Source organism: Ursus arctos, unplaced genomic scaffold, assembly GCF_023065955.2.
Source record: "Ursus arctos isolate Adak ecotype North America unplaced genomic scaffold, UrsArc2.0 scaffold_27, whole genome shotgun sequence".
NCBI classification, from domain to species: domain Eukaryota; kingdom Metazoa; phylum Chordata; class Mammalia; order Carnivora; family Ursidae; genus Ursus; species Ursus arctos.
The window spans coordinates 1,749,627-1,773,641 of record NW_026622952.1 but is presented as its reverse complement, the minus strand read 5'-3'; the positions used below and the strand labels follow the sequence as shown (position 1 = coordinate 1,773,641).

General features: G+C 37.0%; 1 protein-coding gene across 2 annotated transcripts in view; it reads left to right on the top strand.

Annotated features, from left to right (window-relative positions):
* The window catches only part of HOOK3 (hook microtubule tethering protein 3), a 104,596-nt gene that overhangs the window by 66,586 nt on the left and 13,995 nt on the right, over window positions 1–24,015 (top strand). The window contains exons 14-19 of one of the 2 annotated variants that reach the window (XM_026485726.4): window positions 1,194–1,263; window positions 3,684–3,824; window positions 13,477–13,564; window positions 18,376–18,410; window positions 21,784–21,866; window positions 23,477–23,577. In XM_026485726.4, the coding sequence (XP_026341511.1) occupies window positions 1,194–1,263; window positions 3,684–3,824; window positions 13,477–13,564; window positions 18,376–18,410; window positions 21,784–21,866; window positions 23,477–23,577 (518 nt within the window). The remainder of the gene's footprint in view (window positions 1–1,193; window positions 1,264–3,683; window positions 3,825–13,476; window positions 13,565–18,375; window positions 18,411–21,783; window positions 21,867–23,476; window positions 23,578–24,015) is intronic. The other variant, XM_057303337.1, reaches the window with a different exon arrangement.

Genomic DNA, 24,015 nt, shown 5'->3' with positions numbered 1-24,015 from the left:
CATCTGATTTCTTGGAATTGATACCAAAAGCACAGGCAATAAGTGGAAAAAATTGGACTTCATCAAAATTAAAAACCTTTGTGCATCAAAGAACTGTATAGATAGTGAAAAGGCAACCCATAAAATGGAGAGAAAATATTTTTAAATCATATATTCGGTAAGTGATTGATACCCAGAATATATAAAGAACTTACACAACTCAACAACAGCAAAAAACAACTAAGCTCACAAATAGGTAAAGGACTTGAGTAGATATTTCTCCAAAGAAGATATACCAATGGCAAAAAAAAGCACATGTAAAGGTGCTCAATATCAATGTCATTAGAGAAATGCAAATCAAAACCACAATGAGATGGTTCACATCCATTTGGAATAGATTATTACCAAAAAGAAAGAGAGGAAAATAATTCTTGGGAGGCATGTGGAGAAATTGGAACCCTGCTGGTAGGAATGCAAAATGGGGAGCCACTGGTGGAAAGAGTTTGGTGGTTCCTCAACAAGTTAAATATAAAATTACCACATGATCCAGCAATTTCATTCCAAAGTAAATATCCAAAAGAATTCAAAGCAATGACTCAAGCAGATACTGGTTTACCAATGTTCGTAGCAGCATTATTCACAGTAGCCAAAAGATGGAAACAACCTAAATGTTCCTCAGCAGATGAACAGATCAAACAAATGTACATATATGTATTTGTATACGTCTACATATCCAATGGAATATTATTTGGCCATGAAAAGGAAGGAAGTCCTGAGAAATTCTGCAACATGTTTGAGTGTTCAAAACATTATGCTAAATGAAGTAATCCAGACACAAAAGGGTACATAAATGGTATGATTCCACTTATATGAGGTATCTAGAATGGGCAAATTCATTGAGACAGAAAGTAGGATAAAGGTTATGAGGGGCTAAGGAAGAAGAGTTATTGTTTAATGGTTACTAATTTATGTTTTGGAAATAGGTAGTGGTGATGGTTCCACAGGATAGTGAATGGAGCTACTGCCCCTCAGTTATACACTTCACAACTGTTAAAGTGATGATAATATAAGGCAACTGTGACATGGGCTTTTACTTGACTAAAACAAAGACTTTAAATGTTAAAATTAATGCTTAAAGTAGGGTTTCATATAGAAACTAAAGGAAATCGATGTACTCTCTCTTAAACCTGGCAACCATGTTTGTATAATTGTAGGGTTAATGCCTCTGGGAAGTCAAGAATCTTCAGATAGTCTGGCAGCAGAGATCGTTACGCCTGAAATCAGGTAAGGAGATCATGAAATTCAGTTGTACTGCACAGTGTTCCTGGAGGAAACTTACTCCTTTGCAATATAAAGAAGATCAGTTTCTTCATTGTTACTAACACTTTCAACATGAACTCAGTATTTAATGTCCATGTCTGCAGCATTTCAGAAGCTTTCTTTAGTTGGCCCAAGAGACTTGATTTTCCCACTTCAGTAGGACAATATTTTACACATTCACAGCAAACTAATATATTTGTGATTGGGTATCCTTATCAGACATTTAGCAGTGAAACCACTTGACTTAAAGACAAAGGTTACTCCTGGCCAACAGCCTGCAAAATTAGTCACTAAGATTTATTTATTAACTACGTGAAATGGTCTGGGAAAGATATAGTAGACAGAATATTTCTCCATCTCTACTACTCTTCCCTCAATATTACTTTACATTCTTATTTAGTCATAGCGTTTTTTTAAATTCCATTTATTTCACTATATACCTGACTTGATATGTAAGAATGAAAAATTAGGGGAGAGGCACCAACTGTCCAGCAGAAGGAGAATGATTAATGCTGAATATTGCTTTTACCTTCTATGGGACTATTTGCCCCCTTTTAAAATTGACACTGGCCTTGACTCTTCATAACATCTTTGAGGGGTATTCAATGAAATCATGGTTGTGTAAGAGTTTTAGGAACTCTGAAAGTTACCATAGGCATTCAGTCACTTGTTGAATAAATGATGAGAATATTAATTTATTGTTGTTGGCATTTATGTAAGGAGGACAAACAAAAGGAGTATAATGCAGCACCAACAGCGGAAGCATCTTGTATGCCTTTTACTTTTCTGCCATCTGATGTGGTACTTTATTATTGGACCAAAAATATTTGTAGAATGAATGAACGTTTTTTATTTATGAATGCTTCTAAGCACATGGCTATACCAGAAAAATAAAAAACAATTTTTGGGGTGCCTGGGTGGCTCAGTCGGTTAAGCGTCTGACTCTTGATTTCAGCTTAGGTGATGATCTCAGGGTCATAAGATCGAGCCGGGTGTCGGTCTCTGTGCTGGGTGTGGAGTCTGCTTAAGATTTTCTGTCTCCCTCTTCCCCTCCCCACACTCAGGCATGCATGCCCACTCTCTCTCATCTATAAGTAAGTAAAGAAATAAAAATTTTTAAAAACAATTTTTAAGGAAGCTTTAAGGTTATGCAGTTGGATTTTTAAACCTGAGGAAGAGAAAAATGATAAAGATTCAACAAATAAAATGGCTTTTTTGAGTATGACTCAATACAAATTCAAATATACTGTCTCCAGAAGAGCTATCAAGAAAATGAAATGGTAAAAGAGACGAAGTATAACATTGTATTAGTTGAAGGTGTACAACATGATGATTTCATATATGTCTATATTGTGAAATGATCACTGCAATGAGTTTACCACTGCACATAATTACATTTTTTTGTGTGTGGTGGTACAACTTTTCTTTGTGCAGTTTGGCAGAATGTGGATATTGTCTACAAATATCCACAAAATTACTTTTCTAGAAATTAATCCTAAGGAAATAACCAATAAAACTGACTGTTACTAACACGTTAAAGCTCAAAATTGGTAACAATCAAATTCTGAATAATTGGGTATTGATTAAATAAGTAACAATTCATCTATATTGTTTAACATGTCATTTAAAGTATTATATTATCATTAATGTATAATATTTAATGATATGAAAAGATTATGAAAAAGTGTAAATAGCAGATGCAGCTCTAATACAGCTTATTAGCAAGAAAACAATTTAACATATTTATAGGAATGGGTGGAATGCGTATCTTGAAGGCATTCTTCATTGAATATTATATCTTGACACTAAGTGATCAGTGGTTCAAGAGTGTAGCATTAGATGGGGCGCCTGGGTGGCTCAGTCGTTAAGCGTCTGCCTTCGGCTCAGGGCATGATTCCAGCGTTCCGGGATCGAGCCCTTCATCAGGCTCCTCTGCTGGGAGCCTGCTTCTTCTTCTCCCACTCCCCCTGTTTGTGTTCCCTCTCTTGCTGGCTGTTCTGTCTGTCAAATAAATAAATAAAATCTTTAAAAAAAAAAAAAGTGTAGCATTAGAGATCATGATTTTGATGAGAACCAAGGAACAAATATATAAATGCATTCATAGCTTAAACATTTAAACCAAAAAGGAAATAAAATTTTGAAATATCATTCATTACAAATCATGATATTTGAAGATGCTGTTATCTTCAGATTATCCATTCTGAAAAGAAAGTACTGAACACCTGAAATGTAATGTCTTAGCAAGTTACAAGAGCTAAATTCTTTGCAGGTATTTTGTTTTTTCATTTCTGTTCTCTGTGAAATCTGTAATTGTGCACAGCTGGATTTTGATAATGATATTGTATTGATGTGCCGCATTATCAGTTTTTCTTTTGCTCATTCAGGGAGAAACTTATTCGTCTTCAGCATGAGAATAAGATGTTAAAAATTAACCAAGAGGGTTCAGACAATGAAAAAATTGCCTTATTGCAGAGTCTTCTGGATGATGCAAATCTACGCAAGAATGAACTGGAGACAGAGAATAGGTAGGAATGTATACAGATGGCATTTAGACACAGGTTTTCTCTTTTCCTTGGTTTTGATTCCCTTAAACAAAGATTTGAGTTGTATTTTGAGTATTGATAATGTGTTATTCCATTTCATTTTAAGAGGACTTTAATCCATATTCCTACTTATGGACAGACGTGCGGAAAAGTATTGTGCCGCTTTGCAACAGCATTTCCCTCTTTATTTCTTCAAGCAGAATGGTATCAGGCCCCTCCCCTTTTCCCTCTCTAATTAGTAATTAAACCTAGAATATTGAAAAAGAGTCTGATCATTAATTCAGTCTTTCACAACAATTTCAGCTGTATGCATTACCAGATTAATAAGTTGACCCTGTTTTTATAAGCTAATATGTTGAAGGATCAGTTGATGTGAGAAAATAGGATCCATTATAACTGAATTGACAGGAACTTAAAAAAAAAAAAACATTTCTTGTGAGCCTTAAATTATGTCATTCATCTTAAAAACAATTCAGTTATGAGAATTTAGAATCTGCAAATGAAACAAGAAAAACACTTTTCTGCTTGTAAGTTTTCAGTATATTGAATTATGCAGTCATTCAAAGCTACTTTAAAGCAGTAGCTTACTTTGGAAAGGATTACTTTTATATTTTGTTATGACAATCTTTTGGTTCTTTCCTGTTTTGGAAATGTTTCTTAGATACCAAACATATGATGTCTTTTCCTTTCCTTAGTGCAGTGATGTACTGTCATTTTTGAGGGATTTGACATTTTTATTAATGATTTCATATTTTGCCTGATATTACAGATTCTTTGTTTATTATGCCTGATTGATTTGGCACTTCCCAGGTATGAGTCAGTCTTGTGAATCAACATTGTTATGACAATTTTACATGGCCTGCCCTTCTTGGCATTTTAATTTTTAAAGTTGCTGAGGTAGAATCAACAAACAGTATAAATACAAGGTGATTATTAGAGCACAATTAAGCATAAACAGAAGGAGATCAATTCTTAGAACATAGAGAATGAATACTTTTTAAAAATACTTAGAAAAAGTTTAAAATGAAAAGGGGAGAAAAGGGAATTGCAGAAAGCAGCTGGCAATCACGAAGTCACGTGGTGAGAGCACCCTCTGTTCAACTCCATAATCCTTTGCCTCTAGGCTATAGTTTAACCATCTTACAGGAAGGCCTTCTCTGTACCCTAATTTTTTTCAGTGAATCAACACCCACAACTTCCTTTATAATGCTTCGCATTGTTTCTCACAGGCTTTACAGTTATTGGTCTTCTCTCATCAGAAACAAAACAACTACTTGTCATTTGTACAGCACTTGTGTTGTCGATGATGGATACCTCCCAAGTCCCGATGGCATTTACAGCTATTTACAACTTAGTATTGTGTTTGTTCTTTTTTTTTTTTTTAATCATTTTATCTTATTTTACTTTTTCATCATGATCAGTGTACTCTTTAATCCCAGTCCCTTCTCTCCCACATCCCCACACCCACCTCCTTCTGATAACAATCAGCGTGTTCTTTATAGTTAAGAGTCTGTTTCTTGGTTTGACTTTTTTTCTTTTCTTTGCTTATTTGTTTTGTTTCTTAAATTCCACATACGAATGAAATCTTATATAGTATTTGTCTTTCTCTGGCTGACTTATATCACTTAACATTATACTCTCTAGGTCTCTCATGTCATTGCAAATGGCAAGACTTCATTCTTTTTTATGACTGATATTCCATTTATATATACCACATCTTCTTTATCTATTCACCTATCAGTGAGCATTTGGCTTCTTCCATAGTTTGGCTATTGAAAATAATGCTGCAGTAAACACCGGGGTGCATATATCCTGTTGAATTAGTGTTTTTGTATTTTAGGGTAAATACCCAGTAGTGCAGTTACTGGATCATAGAGTGGCTATATTTTTAACTTTTTGAGGAACCTCTGTGCTGTTTTCCACAGTGTCTGCACCAGTTTGCATTCCCACCAGCAGTACAGGAGGGTTCCTTTCTCTCAATAGCCTCATCAACACTTGTTTCCCTTGTCTTTGATTTTAGCCATTCTGACAGGTATGAGGTGACATCTCATTGTAGTGTTGATCTGTATTTCCCTAATGATGAGTAATGTTGAGCATCTTGTCATGTGTCTCTTGGCCATCTGGATGTCTTGGTTGGAGAAATGTCTGTTCATGGGGCACCTGCGTGCCTCAGTCAGTTAAGCGTCAAACTTCTGCTTGGGTCATGATCTCAGGGACCTGGGATTGAGCCCCATGTCGGGCACACTGCTGAGCGGGGAGTCTGCTTGTGTTTCTCTCTTTCTCTCTTGCCCTTTGCCCCCCCCCCCCACTCATGCTCACTTGCTCATTCTCTCAAATCAATAAATAAAATCTTAAATGTCTGTTCATGTCTTCTGGCCTTTTTTAAATTGAATTTTTTGTTTTTTGGTTGAGTTCTGTATGTTTTTTATATCTTTTGGATACTAACTCCTTATCAGATATGTCCTTTGAAAATATCTTCTCCCGGGGCTCCTGGGTGGCGCAGTCATTGGGCATCTGCCTTTGGGTCAGGGCGTGATCCCGGCGTTCTGGGATCGAGCCCCATGTCAGGCTCCTCTGCTGGGAGCCTGCTTCTTCCTCGCCCACTCCCCCTGCTTGTGTTCTCTCTCTCGCTGGCTGTCTCTCTCTGTCAAATAAATAAATAAAATCTTCAAAAAAAAAAAAAGAAAGAAAGAAAATATCTTCTCCCACTGCATAGGTTACCTTTTAGTTTTGTTGATCGTTTGCTTTGCTATGCAGAAACTTTTTATTTTGATATAGTCCCAATAATTTGTTATTGCTTTTGTTTCCCTACTTCAGGAGACATATCTAGAAAAATGTGTGATGGCTGATGTCAGAGAGATTACTGCCTGCACTCTTTTTAAGGATTTTTATGGTTTTAGGTCTCACATTTAGGTCTTTCATCTATTCTGAGTTTATTTTTATGTATGGTATATGTTTGATCTGTCCATTGATATAAGTGGGTGTTTAAGTCCCCTACTATTATTGTATTACTGTAGATTAGTTCATGTTTGTTATTAACTGTTTTATGTATTTGGGTGCTCCCATATTGGGTGCATAAATTTTTTAAATTGTTATATCCTCTTGTTGGATTGTTCCCTTATATAGCGTCCTTCTTTGTTTCTTGTAACAGTCTTTTTATTGTAGTTGTTGTTTTTAAAGATTTTATTATTTGAGGGGCGCCTGGGTGGCTCGGTCGATTAAGTGTCTGCCTTCAGCTCAAGGGTTCTGGGATCAGGCTCCCTACTCAGCAAAGTGCCTGCTTCTCCCTCTCCCTCTCCCTGCTTGTTCTCTCTCTCTCTCTCTCAGATAAAGATTTTATTTACTTGCAAGAGCAAAGAAAGCACAAGTCGGGGAGAGGGCAGGAGGAGCAGGAGAAGCAGGCTCCCTGTTGAGCAGGCAGCCCAGTGCGGGGCTCAAGCCCAGGACCCTGAGACCATGACCTGAGCCGAAGGCAGATGCCCAAACAACTGAGCCACCCAGGTGCCCCTAACAGTCTTCATTTTAAAGTCTACTTTGTCCATTATAAGTATTGCTACCCTGGCTTTCTTTTGACAACTATTTGCATGGTAGATGTTTCTGCATCCCCGCACTTTCAATCTGCAAGTGTTTTTAGATCTGAAATGAGTCTCCTATAGGCAGCATATAGATGGGTCTTGTTTTTCTATCTACTGTCACCCTGTGTATTTTAATTGGAGCATTTAGTCCATTTACGTTCAGTGTAATTATTGTTAGATATGTATTTATTGCTGTTTATTTATTGTTGTTACTTGTTTTGTTCTTTTCTAGTTTTTCTGTGATAATAAGTTAAATGAAGTTTAAACCCATTTTTTTACTCCTCTCCCCACCCCATGTTTTAGGGCTATGGTGTCATATTTTACATTCTTTCCTTTCGTGAATCCCTTGGCTGAATTTTAGAGAAATGTTTATTTTTACTACTTTCATGGTTTTTACTTTTCATACTCCCTTATGGCCTTTCCTTTCCGCTCAGAGTCCCCTTTCATGTTTCTTGTAGAGCTGGTTTAGCGGTCATGAATTCTTTAGTTTTTTTTTGTCTGAGACACTATCTCTCCTTCTATCCTGAATGATAGCCTTGTGGGATAGAGTATTCTTGGCTACAGATTTTTCCCTTTCAGCACTTGGAATATCATGCCTGGGGCGCCTGGGTGGCACAGCGGTTAAGCGTCTGCCTTCGGCTTAGGGCGTGATCCCGGCGTTATGGGATCGAGCCCCACATCAGGCTCCTCCGCTATGAGCCTGCTTCTTCCTCTCCCACTCCCCCTGCTTGTGTTCCCTCTCTCGCTGGCTGTCTCTATCCTGTCAAATAAATAAATAAAATCTTTAAAAAAAAAAAAAAAAGGAATATCATGCCACCCCTTCTGTCGTGCGAGGTTTCTGCTGAGAAATCTGCCAATAGCTTTATGGGGTTTCCCTTGTATGTAATTGTTTTCTTTTCTCTTAATTCTTTAAAAAAAAAAATTTAATCCCTACTTCCTGCCATCTTATGTGTCTCAGTATGGACATTTTTGGTTTGAATGGGGAGGGGGGTCCTCTGTGCCTCCTGGTTCTGAATATCTGTTACCTTCCCCAGATTGGGGAAGTTTTCAGCTATTATTTCTTCAAATAAATTTTCTGCCCCCTTATCTCTCTCTTCTTCTGAGATCCCTATCATGCAGGTGTTATTACCTTTGGACATTTGCTTAATTTTCTTTCCTCTCCTTTGCTTATCTTGGTTACTTCCCATTGCTCTTTCAGGTCATTAATTTATTCCTCTGCTTCATCTGGCCTGCTATTTATTCCATCAAGTGCATTTTAAATTTCATTTATTATGTACTTCATCTCTGATTGGTTCCTTTTTAATGCTGTGTGAACGATCTCACTGATGTCCTCCATTCTTTTCTCAAGTCCAGTGAGTATCTTTATGATCGTTACCTTATATTCCCTGTCAGGCATGTTACATACATCCATTTCACTTTGGCCTCTTGCTGTGGTTTGGTCCTTTTCTTGCATTTGGCACATATTTCTGTGCCTCCTCTTATGTTCTGTGTCTGTTTCTGTTAGGAAAGTCAGCTACTTCTCTTGCTCTTAATGATAACAGCCTAATGAAGAAGAGGTCCTGTAGTGCAGTGTCACCTGTTCCCCAGGGCCTGGCACTTCAGGGAGTGTGTCCTACTTGTGTGCTCTGCTGAGTCTTGACCTCTTTTTCCATCATTCCAGTTGTCTATAGAGGCTCTCTTTGCCTATTATGGGTAGTGTTTGGTCCCCAACAGGGGTGGGGAGTGTTTTAACAAGGTGTGCAAAGGTGTGCTTGTGAAGTGAGATCTGCCCCACAAATGAGACCAGAGGTCCCACAAAACACACAGACTGGGAGATGTGATGTTGGCAGGGTTTGCGCCAGTCTGGGGGTGGGGGGGGGCTGCAGCACTTGGCCTAAGGGGAGTGTGACTGGGAAGGGCAGAACCATGAGGTAGTGCTTGCTGCAAAGAAGTCAGGTAGGAGTGATGGCTGTGTGTTTATGCTGGGGGGCAGTGAAATGGCATCTACCAGTTCCTTTATTCCTGGAAGGGTCTCTGCATGATCCCTGTTTCTCCGGGCCATGTCTGCCCTCGGTGTTTTTCAAGCTGCTGTTTCTGTGCTGTTTCTACACTGCTGTTGGTCATGCTCTCTCTTTAAGGGTTGGGGCACTGCTTCCTTTTGCAGTCAGAGCTCTACCAGAGCCGAGCTCACCAGTTTTTTAAATTCCAGGCTTTAAGTCCTGCTGGTTTTAAGAACTCATGAAATTCACTTTCAAAGTCAAATATTACAGAGATCCGTCCTCCCTGTTCAGGATTCCCTGATGTGAACATGTGTTTTCTACCCTTCTCCATGCCACTGGCTTCCTCACCACTGTGGGCAGTCATGGTCTGTTTCACTCCCAGACCTTGACTTTGCCCTTCCTACCTTTTTCAGTGGGACCTCTTCCCTACCTTTAGTTGTGAAGTCTGTTCTGCCAGTCTTCAAGTCGTTTCCTGGGTTTTTTACACTCATGTGAGTGTTCTCTAGTTGTAGCTGTGGGACATGGCAAGCTTAGGGTCCTCCTACTCTGCCATCTTCCTGGCAGATGTAATTTCTTGAATTACAGTACTGAGTGATAACTTCCCTTCAAAGTATGACCATCTCGAACCTAGAACAATAATAATAGCAGCTAATGTTTATTAAGATTTTGTTTGTTCCAAACATTATGTTATTTCATTTTAAATATGCAGTCTTATCTTTATTAAAGTTTTACAGGTGAGTGAATTTGGGCTCAGACCCAGGCTACCTGAATTCAAAGCCTCTACCTAATCCATACCTTTTTTTCTTTTTTTTTAAGATTTTTATTTTTAAACAATCTCTACACCGAGCATGGGGCTTGAACTAAATCCGAGCGTAAGAGCCACATGCTCCACCAGCTGAACTAGCCAAGCGCCCCATCCGTACCCTCTTTCTTGTCCATTTATCTTTTGCCATGTTGGCAAAACATTTTTTTCTGTCTTCCCCTCGTGGAATGCTTTTTCCCTTAAGTGAATTACTCTGAGTTTGTTCTTACTGAGTTTAATAAGTTTGTTCTTACCCTGAGTTGTCTCTAACTTAACCTCTTACTAGTTCCACTGAATCTTTTAACTTAAATGCAGTTTGTTCACCACCAGTATATTGTCTGTCAGAAGGAAAGGTTTGTAGCAAACCTCCAAAGTCCTTTCCAATTAGTTTTCCCAGTAAGTTGGCATTTTTTAAATCTGTAACACCTGCTGAGCCTCACTCAGGGAGCTTTGTCAGAGTATACATGACCTTGTTCCTTTTCTACTCAGAGTTTAGTATGATTTCAAGCTCACCCTCTTTCTATACCCTCCTGACAATTATATTTAAGTAGACTTTACTTAAAATGTTAACTAACTAAACTTCTGAAGGGGGAGAAAATAGGTAGAGGCAATTCACATTTATAGAGTGCCTATTACGTACAGGTACTCTGCTGGACACTCTGTATATTATCTTACTCTTCTAAACAACACCATGAAGTGGGTATTATAATGCTTCTTTATTTTGATTTTTTGAAGTTTGCATTTTTTGAAAAAAGATGAGCTCATTTTTTTTCATTTATATTTGTAGAGTTTCATACCTGTGTGTGTGCATGTGTGTGTGTGTATACTTCACACTTTAACAATTATATTGCTTTGATTTTTTGTCTTTTCCCCCTCACTAGATATGTGAGTTGTTTTCAAATACTTAAAAGGAGCATCTTGATATGGATTTATTACTTATTATGTTAATTACCAAGGTTTACAGTACTTTTTACTACATAATTTCAAAAATGGCCAAGATGGATAGTTGAAATACTCTAATAGTTTGAAATGTATTCTCATATTTCTGAAAAGATTGAACAAAGTTACAGGGTCTGGTAATGTATTTATGTATCTCCCCATGTTGATATGGATTTCCAGATAGTTCCTTCACTATTTAAAAAGCACCCAAATTTTCTGTTCCTTGATTTGAAAAACTTCAGTTATTATTATAGATTTGATTGAATTTTTACTATGATTTTCAATAATTATAGAACTTGGAGCATTTATGGTAAGAATTTCTTACATTTTATTTTATTTTATTTATTTATTTTTTAAGATTTTATTTATTTATTTGACAGAGATAGAGACAGCCAGTGAGAGAGGGAACACAAGCAGGGGGAGTGGGAGAGGAAGAAGCAGGCTCCTAGCGGAGGAGCCTGATGTGGGGCTCGATCCCATAACGCCGGGATCACGCCCTGAGCCGAAGACAAGACGCTTAACCGCTGTGCCACCCAGGCGCCCCTCTTACATTTTATTTAATTAAAAAATTGCTTATTGAATTTTCTGGCTGTTTGGATTCTAAAAATTCATTACCTTGTTCTGTCCTTAATTCAAGGTAATCTCGCTTCTACCATTTCACTGTGTTTCCTACTAAAATAACCAGTATCTTTTAAATGGCTAATCCAGTGGGAGCTTTCGAGACTTTATCTTTCCTCATGTCTATTGTATTCAGTATTGTTGATCATTTTCCCCTTCCTTAAACTTTTTTTTTTAATTTCGGTTAAAATTTCTTATGTTTCTCCTAATTCTCTTCAGGGTGAAGTTTCTCTTTCTACCCTGTGGTTGGTGACTGGCCATGGACCATCTTTGTTCCTCTTTTCCACTCTTCTTCACATTCTTCCTAGTTAGTATTATTTTTGTTCATGGCTTCAGTTAACTCTAAATGGCTCTCCTATCTATGTCTTCAATTCAGACTTTGTGCTTCACATGCAAAGATCTGTTTGACATATCTCTAGGCACTGCATTTTCAATAAATACAAAATAAGTTTCTCTTCCCTTCTCAACATGTTTCTCCTGTATTCTCCTTCTCAGTAAATGTTTTTGAGTAGCTCAAACCAAAATCCTACATATTAATTCTTATTCCTTGTATTTTTTTGCCCTTTAAATCATTTCATCCTTGTTACCTCCTCTTTTAGACATATTCAGTAATAACTGTGGTAACCTCCTCCTGATCTTCATGCCTTCACTTTGACCTTTTTAATAACATCTTCCTCTCTCAAACCAATGTGATCTGTCTGGAATGTTGTCTGATTAAGTTTCACCCTTCTTGCAGTCCTTTAGGGTGATTGCCCAAGACCTAGGGAACCTAGTTGCTGTACTGAATGTTACATCATAATAACTTAGGGAATTATTGAGCTCCAGAATCAGCATTGTTTTAAAGGCTGGGTGGGTTATTCCGTTTCAGTCAGATTTTAGGCCAGATTATAAGATAAGTTCTAAATACTTGCACACTTCTTGCAAGGTTGTACCCAACTTCTCCTCTTCTCTGGTTTCATCTCTAGCCATTCTTTCCCTTATAATTTAGTTTTTAGACATACCATTCTTAAAGACTTTGTTATTATTTATTTATTTTTAATTTTAAGTAGGCTCCACGGCCCACGTGGAGCTTGAACTCACAACCCTGAAATAAAGAGTCACATGCTTTACTGACTGAGCCAGCTAGGCACCCCCTTTTTAAAAATTATTTTTTTTTTAAGGTAGGCTCAGACATGTCATTCTTAAACTCACTATACCCTCTCATTTTCTGTGTGCTTTGGACATGGTATATTCTCTGTCTTAAATCTGCTCTCCACCCTTAATCACTTAAGTATTTTATTTCTTATTTTAGTCTCAGTTCAGTCAAGCCTGACTCCTCCACACAATAGGATAAAGTTCTTGCTGTTTCAGGCAGTCATTCCTTTTTGGTACCTCTGTGTGCTGTGTGGAAGTATTTATATTGTATTTTAACATTTTGTCTCCCCACTAAATTCCTTGAGTATAGGGATCTTTTAGCACCTTGCTGAACCTACATAGTGCCTGACACATAGTTTGGATAAACATGTATTGATTTGAACTTGAGATAATTAGATATGTATAAGTATACTTGTGCATAGAAATTTCAAGTGAAACAAAAAATAACCAGAACAGTGAGATGTACTACTATGTTAACATGAGGGTTTGTTTTGTTAATTATACTGTCTTTCTAACCAATATGACAACCTAAGGAGAACATAGAAGTAAGTCTAAACTTCTAAAATTAATATGCATTTGATTTCTAGGCTGGTGAATCAGAGACTTCTGGAAGTACAGTCACAAGTTGAAGAATTGCAAAAATCTTTACAGGATCAAGGCTCAAAAGCAGAAGATGTAAGTTTTAATATGTACCAACCGGTAGTTTCACAATGTTAAGAAAAGCTATAAGTTTTGTTTTTTATTTGATTGTCTCTATCAGAATAATTTATAATTATATTGGTTATAGAAAAGAAGCAATATTTTCCTTTTACTAACATTCCTTATGAAAAGGACCAGACAGTACTTCATTGTACTGATTGGAATCACTCTGCTGGGAATTAGAAGTTTATTTGTAGTTATTAACTAAGGAATTAATCGAGGCATTGTAGGGTTTTTTGTTTGTTTTAGGAAGTGGGGAAGCTAGGATTTTTTTAAGTATTTATTTATTTAAGTTCCTCTACACCCATCGTGGGGCTCAAACTCATGACCCTGAGATCAAGAGTCTCATGTTCTTCTGACTGGGCCGGCTGGGCTCCCTGAGGCTTTGTGTTATGAACGTATTTATCTCAGTTTTCAGAGTTCAGGGTTTTTCCCTCTGGCCAACAACAACAAAAATGCTGGTAGAAATTTAGCATGTTCAAGTAGAAATTTTCTATGTGTAATTGATATTTTTAAAAATCACGCTATCCTTAGAAATAACAATCTCTGAATTTCTGAATCCCTCTTGCTACCCCAACCATGCCCCACTCAAATATAAGTTCACGGACCTTTTTTGTAATATTTCCTTATACTCTGCATATCTGTCATAGCCTTGCCTGCTTGACTGGCATGCTCACATTAGAATACAGTAAATGTGTTGAGCCAGAACTAGATGGACTTTCAACTTCTCATGCTTACTATCTAAGTTATCACAGTGCTTATGTAGCACATTAGTAGTCAGTCTCTGATGAAAGTGTAAATAAATTTTGCAAATCCTTTCCGTTTAATAAGCAATGGAACTGCAACTAGAATGTTCAAAAATATTGTAAAGGAAGGGGGACCTTATTTTAGTGACCAATCTTTGCTTCAGACAGTTGGTTCTTTTTTTATTGTTGCTAGTGTAATTTGCTATAAACTCTGACCTTTGAGTATAAACCTCTGCATAGTTGCTTTCATGGATAGTTTTTGGAGAATCGTCAAAACTATAGATACATCATTTCTATCCAGTCTTATTAACGTAAGAGAGTATGAAAACAAAAGGAACCAATGAAGGGGTATTAAATCAGTATATTACTTAAAACCAGCGAATTTAGATCTAAAAAGCTCTCATTGACCTAATTTTATGAGTTTCAGAAAATATGTCTGTTTTATATTGGCAGTATGCTCTTCCTAAGATCACTGGTTTTTGGTTTATCCTTTAATTAATGTATGGGTAGTCCGTCTTAGTTTCCCAAATTGATTCCTAGTTCCTAAAATGGTCACCAACATCTAAACAACCTTATTCCCTTATTGAGATAGAACTAGTTTGAAATGTCATGGTTTACTTTTTAAACATGTTTTTAATCCAGAATGCTAAGCCAGAAAGAGGTGAAGCAAAACCAACATTAGTATATTAAAATATTAATAAGGCTAACTAAGACTATCTTAGAGATGAACCTAGGTGATTTCTTCAGTGAAATCGCTTGGTCTCTAAAACTTGGAGGAGACTTTTTGTTGATTTGTTATGGGAGAAAGGGAAGGGGCGTGTGATACATAGGAAATAAGAATGGCGGAGCGTCAGTGTCAGCCCTGCCTTAGCGTTATAGCAACAGCCACCATATGTACTCGAGTCTCTTACTTGTGTTAGAACATACAGAAGGAGTTTATTCTGGAAAAAATAGTTTTGCGTAGCCTGATTTAGGTATCACTGTGGTAATCAAATCTAATTAAATATGCTGTGCACCATTACTTAAAGAGCACATACTTCAGAAGTGAGATGCCAGCCCTTAAAGTACTATTTGCATAAGTTAGTCAATTTATCTGCCCAGATGTTAAAGAGAGGTGTTGCTCTAAATTCTTAGATATTCCCTTAGAGTTCTTTTATATGGATAGAAGGTTCAGATAGGAACTTTCCTTACTGTGATATGCCTCAAATCCAGCAAATGCTTGATGTTTTCGTCTTCTTTTTCACTAACCTATAGTGTTGCATCTCAGGAATATCAGGTAGTATGTAGAACAACCTGCCAAATGGAGCTGGTCCTCTCTGAAGAACAGCATAATTTCTGCCCACTTCTGTTACCAAAAGCACAGTCCTTTCATGTGACCTTAAGTCAGAGTAGGATGGTTTACACATTTTTATTATTATTTTTATGTCATTTATTTTTAGCATGGAAGCAGAAAAGCATTGTTATATCCAGTCATATGGATAATTTGAGCTAGCCACAGTGTGTAAAACTCAAGAGAACAAGACAGGATGAGGAGACCATAGAAGAAAGAAAAATGTACATTTTTGAAAAAAAATGCATAATTTTTACTTCTGTTCATGAATTACTAAATCGTTCCTTCTATTGGCTGCTGTGTTTGCTTCATACTAATATGTCCTCTCTGTCTCTTGGCATGGTTTCTGCTCAAAAGGCTATTGTAAGTATGGCTTCCTATTCATTTCTATATATTGAGCAAATTTTTTTTTATGTACATTCTCTTCCATCATAGTTGATGGTATTGAAATTTTTAATTATGGGAATTTTATGCAAATGAATATGTTATTTGCCTTACAGGTTTATGCCTTTTACACTTAAGATAGTTAAAGGATATTGAAAACTTAACGAGTCAAACCAAAAAGACCTCTGCTCTTATTTGTTTCCCCCAGCCCACTCCTGCTCTACCTCCTTGTTATGATTAGTACATTTTTAGAAATTATTTTGAAGCTTCCGGTTGCAGTCTGGCCTTCTCCTGCCACCTATTTGAGTAGTAACAGTCTTCAGTGGACAGGTGGTGGAGCCTAGGGAGCATGGAAGTAAAGACCATGCATCAACTTCGGAGTCTGGCAGACCCGGGTTTGTTTTTTAGATGTGTTTTGTTTTGTTTTTTTCAGACCTGGCGTTTGTTTTGGGGTCTGCCACTTGAAAGTTACTGAATGTCTGTCTCCCCAGTCTCACCTTCCTCACTTATAAGATGGGGCTAATAATTGCTCACAGTTGTGAGATTAACATGAGACTGCAGTGCCTGGTGTATTAACCATTTATGAGATGATTATTGTGTATTATCTCAGTTAAAACTAATTTTGCTAGAGCCCAGTCAAAACATAAATGCAAAATGACAATTACGATATTTAGAAAGTATTTTCATTTTACCATCTGTACTAAAGAATGAACAAAGCAATAACTGAAAGTTAACAGGGTTATTGCCTTTCTTTTATATTTGGGGGAAGCACTGATAGGGGGCCTTGTGGTCCATTGATCTTGATACAGTTTACATACTGAGCAAAGAAGTAAATTTGATGAATTCCAGAGCTGTGTTACAATGGACTTGAATAAACAATTATAGTAATCATTTTTAAATAAGGTGACCGAAAATCAAAGAACTCCGTGTGAAGGGCCCCACTGCTGCTATTGACTGATTGGACAGTTTGTTTTATAAGCCTGTATTAATTGGGTTTGGCTAAGTTTATCTCAAAATGGAATGTTTCATGGAATTTGTTAATAATCTGGACCCTGCAAGTGTTCAGTTTAATTACAAAACCTAGTCGTCCTTTATAGAATGCCATTATTTTTTATTTTTAGGCCAATTCTAAAATCTGCTTTTTAGGAGAGAGAGAGAGAGTGTGTGTGTGTGTGTGTGTGTGTGTGTGTTTTGAGAGAGAGAGACAGACAGAAAGAGCACACACATGACCTGGGGGGACAGGAAGAATCTTAAGCAGGCTCCATGCCCAGTGCTAGCTGCCACAGGGCTCGATCTCACGATCCTGAGATCATGACCTGAGCTGAAATCAAGAGTCAGGTGCTTAACTGACTGAGCCATCCAGGCACTCCTAGGAGACTTTTTATTTTTATTTTTATATATTTTAAGACTTTATATTTATTTTAGAGAGAGAATCCTCAAGCAGACTCCCCGCTGAGCATGGAGTCCAACACAGGGCTCCATCCCAGGACCCTGAGATCATGACCTGAGCCAAAATCAAGAGTCGGATGCTTAAGTGACTGAGCCACCCAGACACACACACCCCCAGCCCCCAGAGACTTTTTTAAAAATACTCAGCCAAAGCTGCATTCTTCAGTAAATTAAATTCTGTGCATACAGCATCCTTCACGTTCCCATACAATCACATAAATTATTTGTGTGCATATTCAGAAATCTCTAAGTCAGTAATTATGGAAATTGATACCTGTCTCTATCGTGATGCAAGGAAAATAATACAGTAGATAAAAAATATGTTAGGGAAAAATCTATTATTACTAGAATTCTACCTGCCTATTGGTTCCTTTTTATTCATTTCTTCATCTTTTCTTTTTCTTTCTTTTTTTTTTAGATTTTATTTATTTATTTATTTATTTATTTATTTGACAGACAGAGAGAGAGTGTGAGAGAGAGCACAAGCAGGGGGAGCAGCAGGCAGAGGGAGAGGGAGAAGCAGACTCTCTGCTGAGCAAGGAGCCTGATGTGGGGCTTGATCCCAGTCATGACCTGAGCCTAAGGCAGACACTTCACCGACTGAGCCACCCAGGCGCCCCTATTCAGTTCTTCCTGACTATAAATAGAGACTTCAAATATGCAGTTTCTAGGTATCTTATACTAATTGCTATCACTCATGGGCTGTGCTCTCTCTAATCAAAAAGAAATAGACTTAGGTACATTGTGTGTTTTGAGCTCTTTGACCAGAGAACTTACTGAGAACTCATTCAGAGTCTGTTACTACTGTACTCTTTATTTTTTAAAAATAATTTGTTAGTTAAAATGTTAAATAAATTTCTTTTATTTTCCATTTTCAGTCAGTTCTTCTAAAAAAGAAGCTTGAAGAACATCTGTAAGTATAAAAGCTGTTGAGTCTCATTCTCCTATCCTCCAGTGAAATAGAAGTATTTTGTTAGGTGGTTACAGAGTATCTAGACAATGGCACAGGTGGCCCCTGAAGATACGGGAAATTAGAAGACATATTAATAGTGTCTAAAGGGTCATCTCCTCCCAGTGTCCTTAAGACAAAATAAGTACTGCTTTAGAGCTGTTTTCTCATACAAGATTCCAGAGTTTTATATCTTTGTGGTAGTATTTCTAACTATAGCTAGGAGTTTGAGACACTCTAAATCAGGAGTGGCCAGGCCTTTTTTCGGTAAAGGGCCAGACAGCAGTTACCTTAGACTTTGCAAGCCATGGTCTATGCCACAATCACTTAGCTCTATAGTTTGAAAGCAGCCATAGATGATAAATTAATGTTGCGACTGTTCCAGTAAAACTTTATACAAGAACAGGCAACAGGCTGAATTTGGCCCACAGACTGTAGTTTGCCAGCTCTAGAGTATAGCCAGCTGAATCGTCCTTTTTAAGTAAAGTTTTGAAGTACTACAGAGCTTATCAGTAGCAGATTTTCAAACATCTCCTTGAATTGCAAATATATCTGAAAGTGACTTTTTAATCTAAAAATGAAGTAAAATTTAAATATTACGTATGTTTTCTCATGAAGAAAAAATCTTCATCCATCTTTATCTTTAGCTGAGGTTGACATTGTTAGGGATGTTTTTTTATTTTTCTCACACCCATTAACAATTTTAATCCTTCCTATCACTTTCTAGCAACACTCTCCTAACAAACACTGAGTGTAGGGTGGCCATGAATTACTAGCCTGTTGGGAGTGTTCCACTGTTCCACTGTGGTAAACCAGACATCCTCAGTATCATAGAGATAACTTTGACTTGCTCTACTGTGATTGGAAAAAAAGTTCTATAATCTGGCAGTTTGTCTCATGCTATCCAATTTTTTTTTTAATATAGGAAAAGTGAGATAATCCTAGGAACTGATACTTGCTGGCAAGTCTAACAATGGGCAAATTCTTAATGCACTAATAGAAGAGAAAATGTTACCTTCTAGCCACTGTGAGGTTACCTAGAGTCAGAATTCAGTACTGAATTCTGTCCTTTTTTCTTTCCCACTTCTGTATTGCAAAAAAATTTGAATACCTGTTGTTTCATAAAACTGACCACTGTTCTGTGTTCCATTACATGGTAAATCAACAAGAATTTATTAGTGAGGATGAGGCCTGTTAGTCTCCTGTGGCTGCCATAACAAATACCACGAATTACCACAAACTGGGTGGCTAAAAAAAGAGAAATTTATCCTCTATCGGTTCTTGCAACTACAAGTCTAAAATGAAAGAAGTCAAAAGGATGGGTTCCTTCTGGAGGTTCTAAGGGAGAATCTGTTCCATGCCCCTCTTCAGGCTGACTGCTAGCAATCCTTGGTGTTCCCCGGCTTATAGACACATCACTCCAATCTCTTATCACCTCATCTTCACAGGCATTCTCCTCTCTGTACCTTTTGTCTTCACATGGCCTTCTTATAGGCACACCAGTCATTGAACTTAAGGCCCAACCTGATCCAGCATGACCTCATCTTAACTAATTATATCTGCAAAGACACTATTTTCAAGTGATGTCACATTCCTAGGTATTGGGGGTTAGGACTTCACCATATCTTTTTTGGGAGATAAAATTCAGTCCACAAGAGAGTCCATAGATATATCAAAAGGTGGTCATTCTCATGCAAATTAAAAACTACAATGAAGACTACTTTACATACACCAAGTTGGTAAAACTAAAAGTCAGACATACTAAGTATTGCCAAAGATGTTCAGCAGTGTCTACTCCACTGAGTATGTATCAGTTTACTTAGCAAACTGAACATGCACATATTCTGTGACCCATCAGTTCCACTCCCTACATAAACCCTTGATTCCTAGAAATGCTGTTACCCGGGTGTCAGGAGACATGTAGAAGAAAGTAAGAAAGAATACTGTTTGCAATCACAGAAAAGTAGAACCAATACAAATACCACCAATTTGTAAAACAATAGCTAGAGTGAGTTATGTTCAAACAACGGAACACTATACTGCAGTAAAATGTGTAACTTAGGGCTAACACATCCATATACATGAATCTCAAGAGTATGGTGTTAAGTAAAAGATGGCAGTCACAGAACAATACATATGGTATAATGTATAAAGTAAAAATTTGGCAAAATTCACCAATATATTGGTTAGGAATACACACAAAGACTCATCACAAAAGTCATGAGAAAGATTAAAATTCTGGGTTTGGGTTCCCTAAGGTTCTGGGATAATTTCTGCTTCATGACCTGTTTACTGGGCTTAAATTTTCTTATTCTTTTAACTACTGTATATACTCATCTTGTATGTAGATATGTCACACACTCAATTTGTTGAAAAAGAAATAGATTTGTTAGAGTATTACCCATAGAAAAGACCAGAAATAGACTTAACAAAGTACTCTGTTTTCTTCTCAGTTTTTTTCTATATTTTCCAATTTATGCAGCCTTTTTCCCCTCTCATATTACAAAGTGCCAAACTAAGTAGAGAATTACACATATTATAACTAACAGGAAGAAACTTACTTTCTGTTAATTTTTTACTTTTGTATTGGAATATAACTTACATAGAGTAGACAAATTCTAAGTTCCTAAATTTGATGAATGTTTTTCTACATACATAAATATCCCAGATCAACATATAGAATACTTCCAGCAACTCATCAGGATTCTTCATTCTCCCTTCTAATTGATTCATTCGATCCTCAAACTAGTCATTATGCTGCTCTCTTATCACCTTTCATTAGTTTTGACACATTCCGAACTTCCTATAAAAGGAATCCTACAGTATTACCCTTTTGTATTTTACTTCCTGTGTTCAGTGTTGTTCTGTGATATCTATCCATGTAGGTGCATGTATCATTAATTCTTTCTTATTGGTGGATAATGTTCTTTCTCTTTTTATTTTTAGCACCATTTTTGCAATAAGATTTCTGCCTTATAAAACCTCTGAAAGTTTTAAATTAACTCATATAATATCCTATTCCTAGAAAAGAAGATGAAGACCATTAAGTTCTCTGTACCCTGTTGTGCATATTTATGTAAAAGAAATTATTATTACTTCAGAGTCTGAGATTTTTTTCTCTGTTTTGTGTGTGTGTGTGTGTGTGTGTGTGTTTTTACCAATTTTAAAAACATATACTAAATTCATGTGGATTAGGCTTTTTATCTTTTTTTTGTTTGGTAGCACTTGTGTGCTATGCAAGTGTATCCCAAGCATTAAGAACTTAGATCTTTCATTTCAAGTGGAAAAAAAACCAGAAACAGTAGTAGGTGACAATGTGTTACGTATTTTGTTGCAGGGAGAAGCTTCATGAAGCCAATAATGAATTGCAGAAGAAGAGAGCCATTATTGAAGATCTTGAACCACGGTTTAATAACAGCTGTGAGTTTTTCCTAATTAGTATAGTTGTTTTTAATTGGAGTATAGTTAACATATTACTAATTGCCACAGTTTTTGTGTTTTTGTTAAGATTTTATTTATTAGAGAGTACACGTGCAGGGGGGAGGGGCAGGGGAAGAGAGAATCCCAAGCTGCTGCCACACTGGGCTTGATCTCGCAACCCTGAAATCATGACCTGAGCCGAAACCAAGAGTTGGATGCTCAACTGACTGAGCCACCCAGACCAGACACCTAGTGATGAGTTTATATAAAATTGTTTCTTTCAGAAATAGGTCCTATTACATATTCTACCAATTAAATAATTTGTCTTACAGAATGAGTATATAATCATCTTTACAGTATTTCTAATTATAGTTTTGAGTTTTTCCTTAACTGTGGATGGTAATGAATATTTTATGCAATTAGCTATTTTCATAGTCTGGTTGCATGTAAATCAGCCAAACTTTTACTGCTTTAGATATTTATACATGTAGGTAGCCTGACTTTATTAATGCTTTTTTTAAATTAAATTTTATTTATTTATTTGAGAGAGAGAGAAAGAGAGAGAGACAGAGAGCACGAGAAGGGGGAGGGTCAGAAGGAGAAGCAGACTCCCTGCTGAATAGGGAGCCCCATGTGGGGCTCCATCCCAGTAATCCAGGATCATGACCTGAGCCGAAGGCAGTCACTTAACCAACTGAGCCACCCAGGCGCCCTTTATTAATGCTTTTATGTGGAGCAGCACATAGACCTTCCCCCCCACCACCTTTTCCAACTGTGGTGAAATATATATCACATAAAAATGACCATTTTAGGGGCACCTGGGTGGCTCAGTTGGTTAAGCATCTGATTTCAGCTCTGGTCATGATCTTGGGTCCTGGGATCGGTCCTGTGACAGGCTCCATGCTCAGTGGGGAGTCGGCTTGTCCCTTTTCCTCTCCCTCGGGTCTCCGCTCTCCCTGTTCATGCTCTCTCTCTTTCTTTCTCTGTCAAATAAATAAAGTATTTTTTTAATGACCATTTTAACCATTTTTTAAGTATATAGTTCAGTGACATTTAGTACATTCACATTGTTGTACCAGCACTATCCATTTCCAGAACTTTTCATCATCTTAAACTGAAACTCTATGCCCATTAAACAGTAACCCCCCATTCTCCCCTGTGCTCCCAGCCCCTGGGAGCCACTGTTCTACTTTCCTTCTCTGAGAACTGTTCTAAGTAACTCATCTGAGTGGATTCATACATTTGTCCTTTCATGTCTGGCCTACTTCTAACAGAATGTCTTTCATTTTCACTTATATTGTCTCCATGTTATCGCATGTATCAGAATTGAGGCTGAATAGTATTTGATTATACATATTGACCACATTTTGTTCGTGCACTCATCCATTGATGGTTACTTTTTAATTTATGCATTTCCAAACTGAAGTTTTTATTCATAAAAAAAGCTTTTTATAAGAACAAAAAATTAGGAATTTTTAAAATAAAATTATAAATAGGAACAGACCAAACAATCTCTCAAAGTTTCTACTTATTTTGTCATTTGAAATGCTTTTCAAGTTGTTACAATCTAAAAAAAAAGGTTTTTTCTTTCTTCATTCTGTCATTTGTAGCCTTAAAAATTGAAGAATTACAAGAAGCTTTACGGAAAAAAGAAGAGGAAATGAAGCAAATGGAGGAACGATATAAAAAATACTTAGAGAAAGCCAAAAGTGTAAGTATGAGTTTCTGGGCTTCTCCACTTTCTGATCATGCGTCACTGGTCATCCAGTTAAGCACATGTACAGTGACTTCTCACACCGAGAACTATCAGGAGAAGAACAAAAGAAATCTTTTGACAAAGAAAAACACCAAGGAAGAAACAGTGATCAAAATAGGTCACCCCACTGAGTAGTTACTAATTACGAAGAGGAAAATGGTCCTTTCTGTGGAAAGTAAGTGGCAGTCACCTCCTTGGGATAGTAATCAAAATTAGCTACACTGATGGTAGACAACCAACAACATCTTGTGCCTCTTGATAGCATATCATTGTCAATAATATTTAACCTGAATCTAAGCAGTCTTTTAGACGCAACTTTCAGTTCCCAGGGAAAGTGAGATTACCAGAACAAGTTAAATAACACTTTCAGGAAATCATCAAATAAATCCAGAA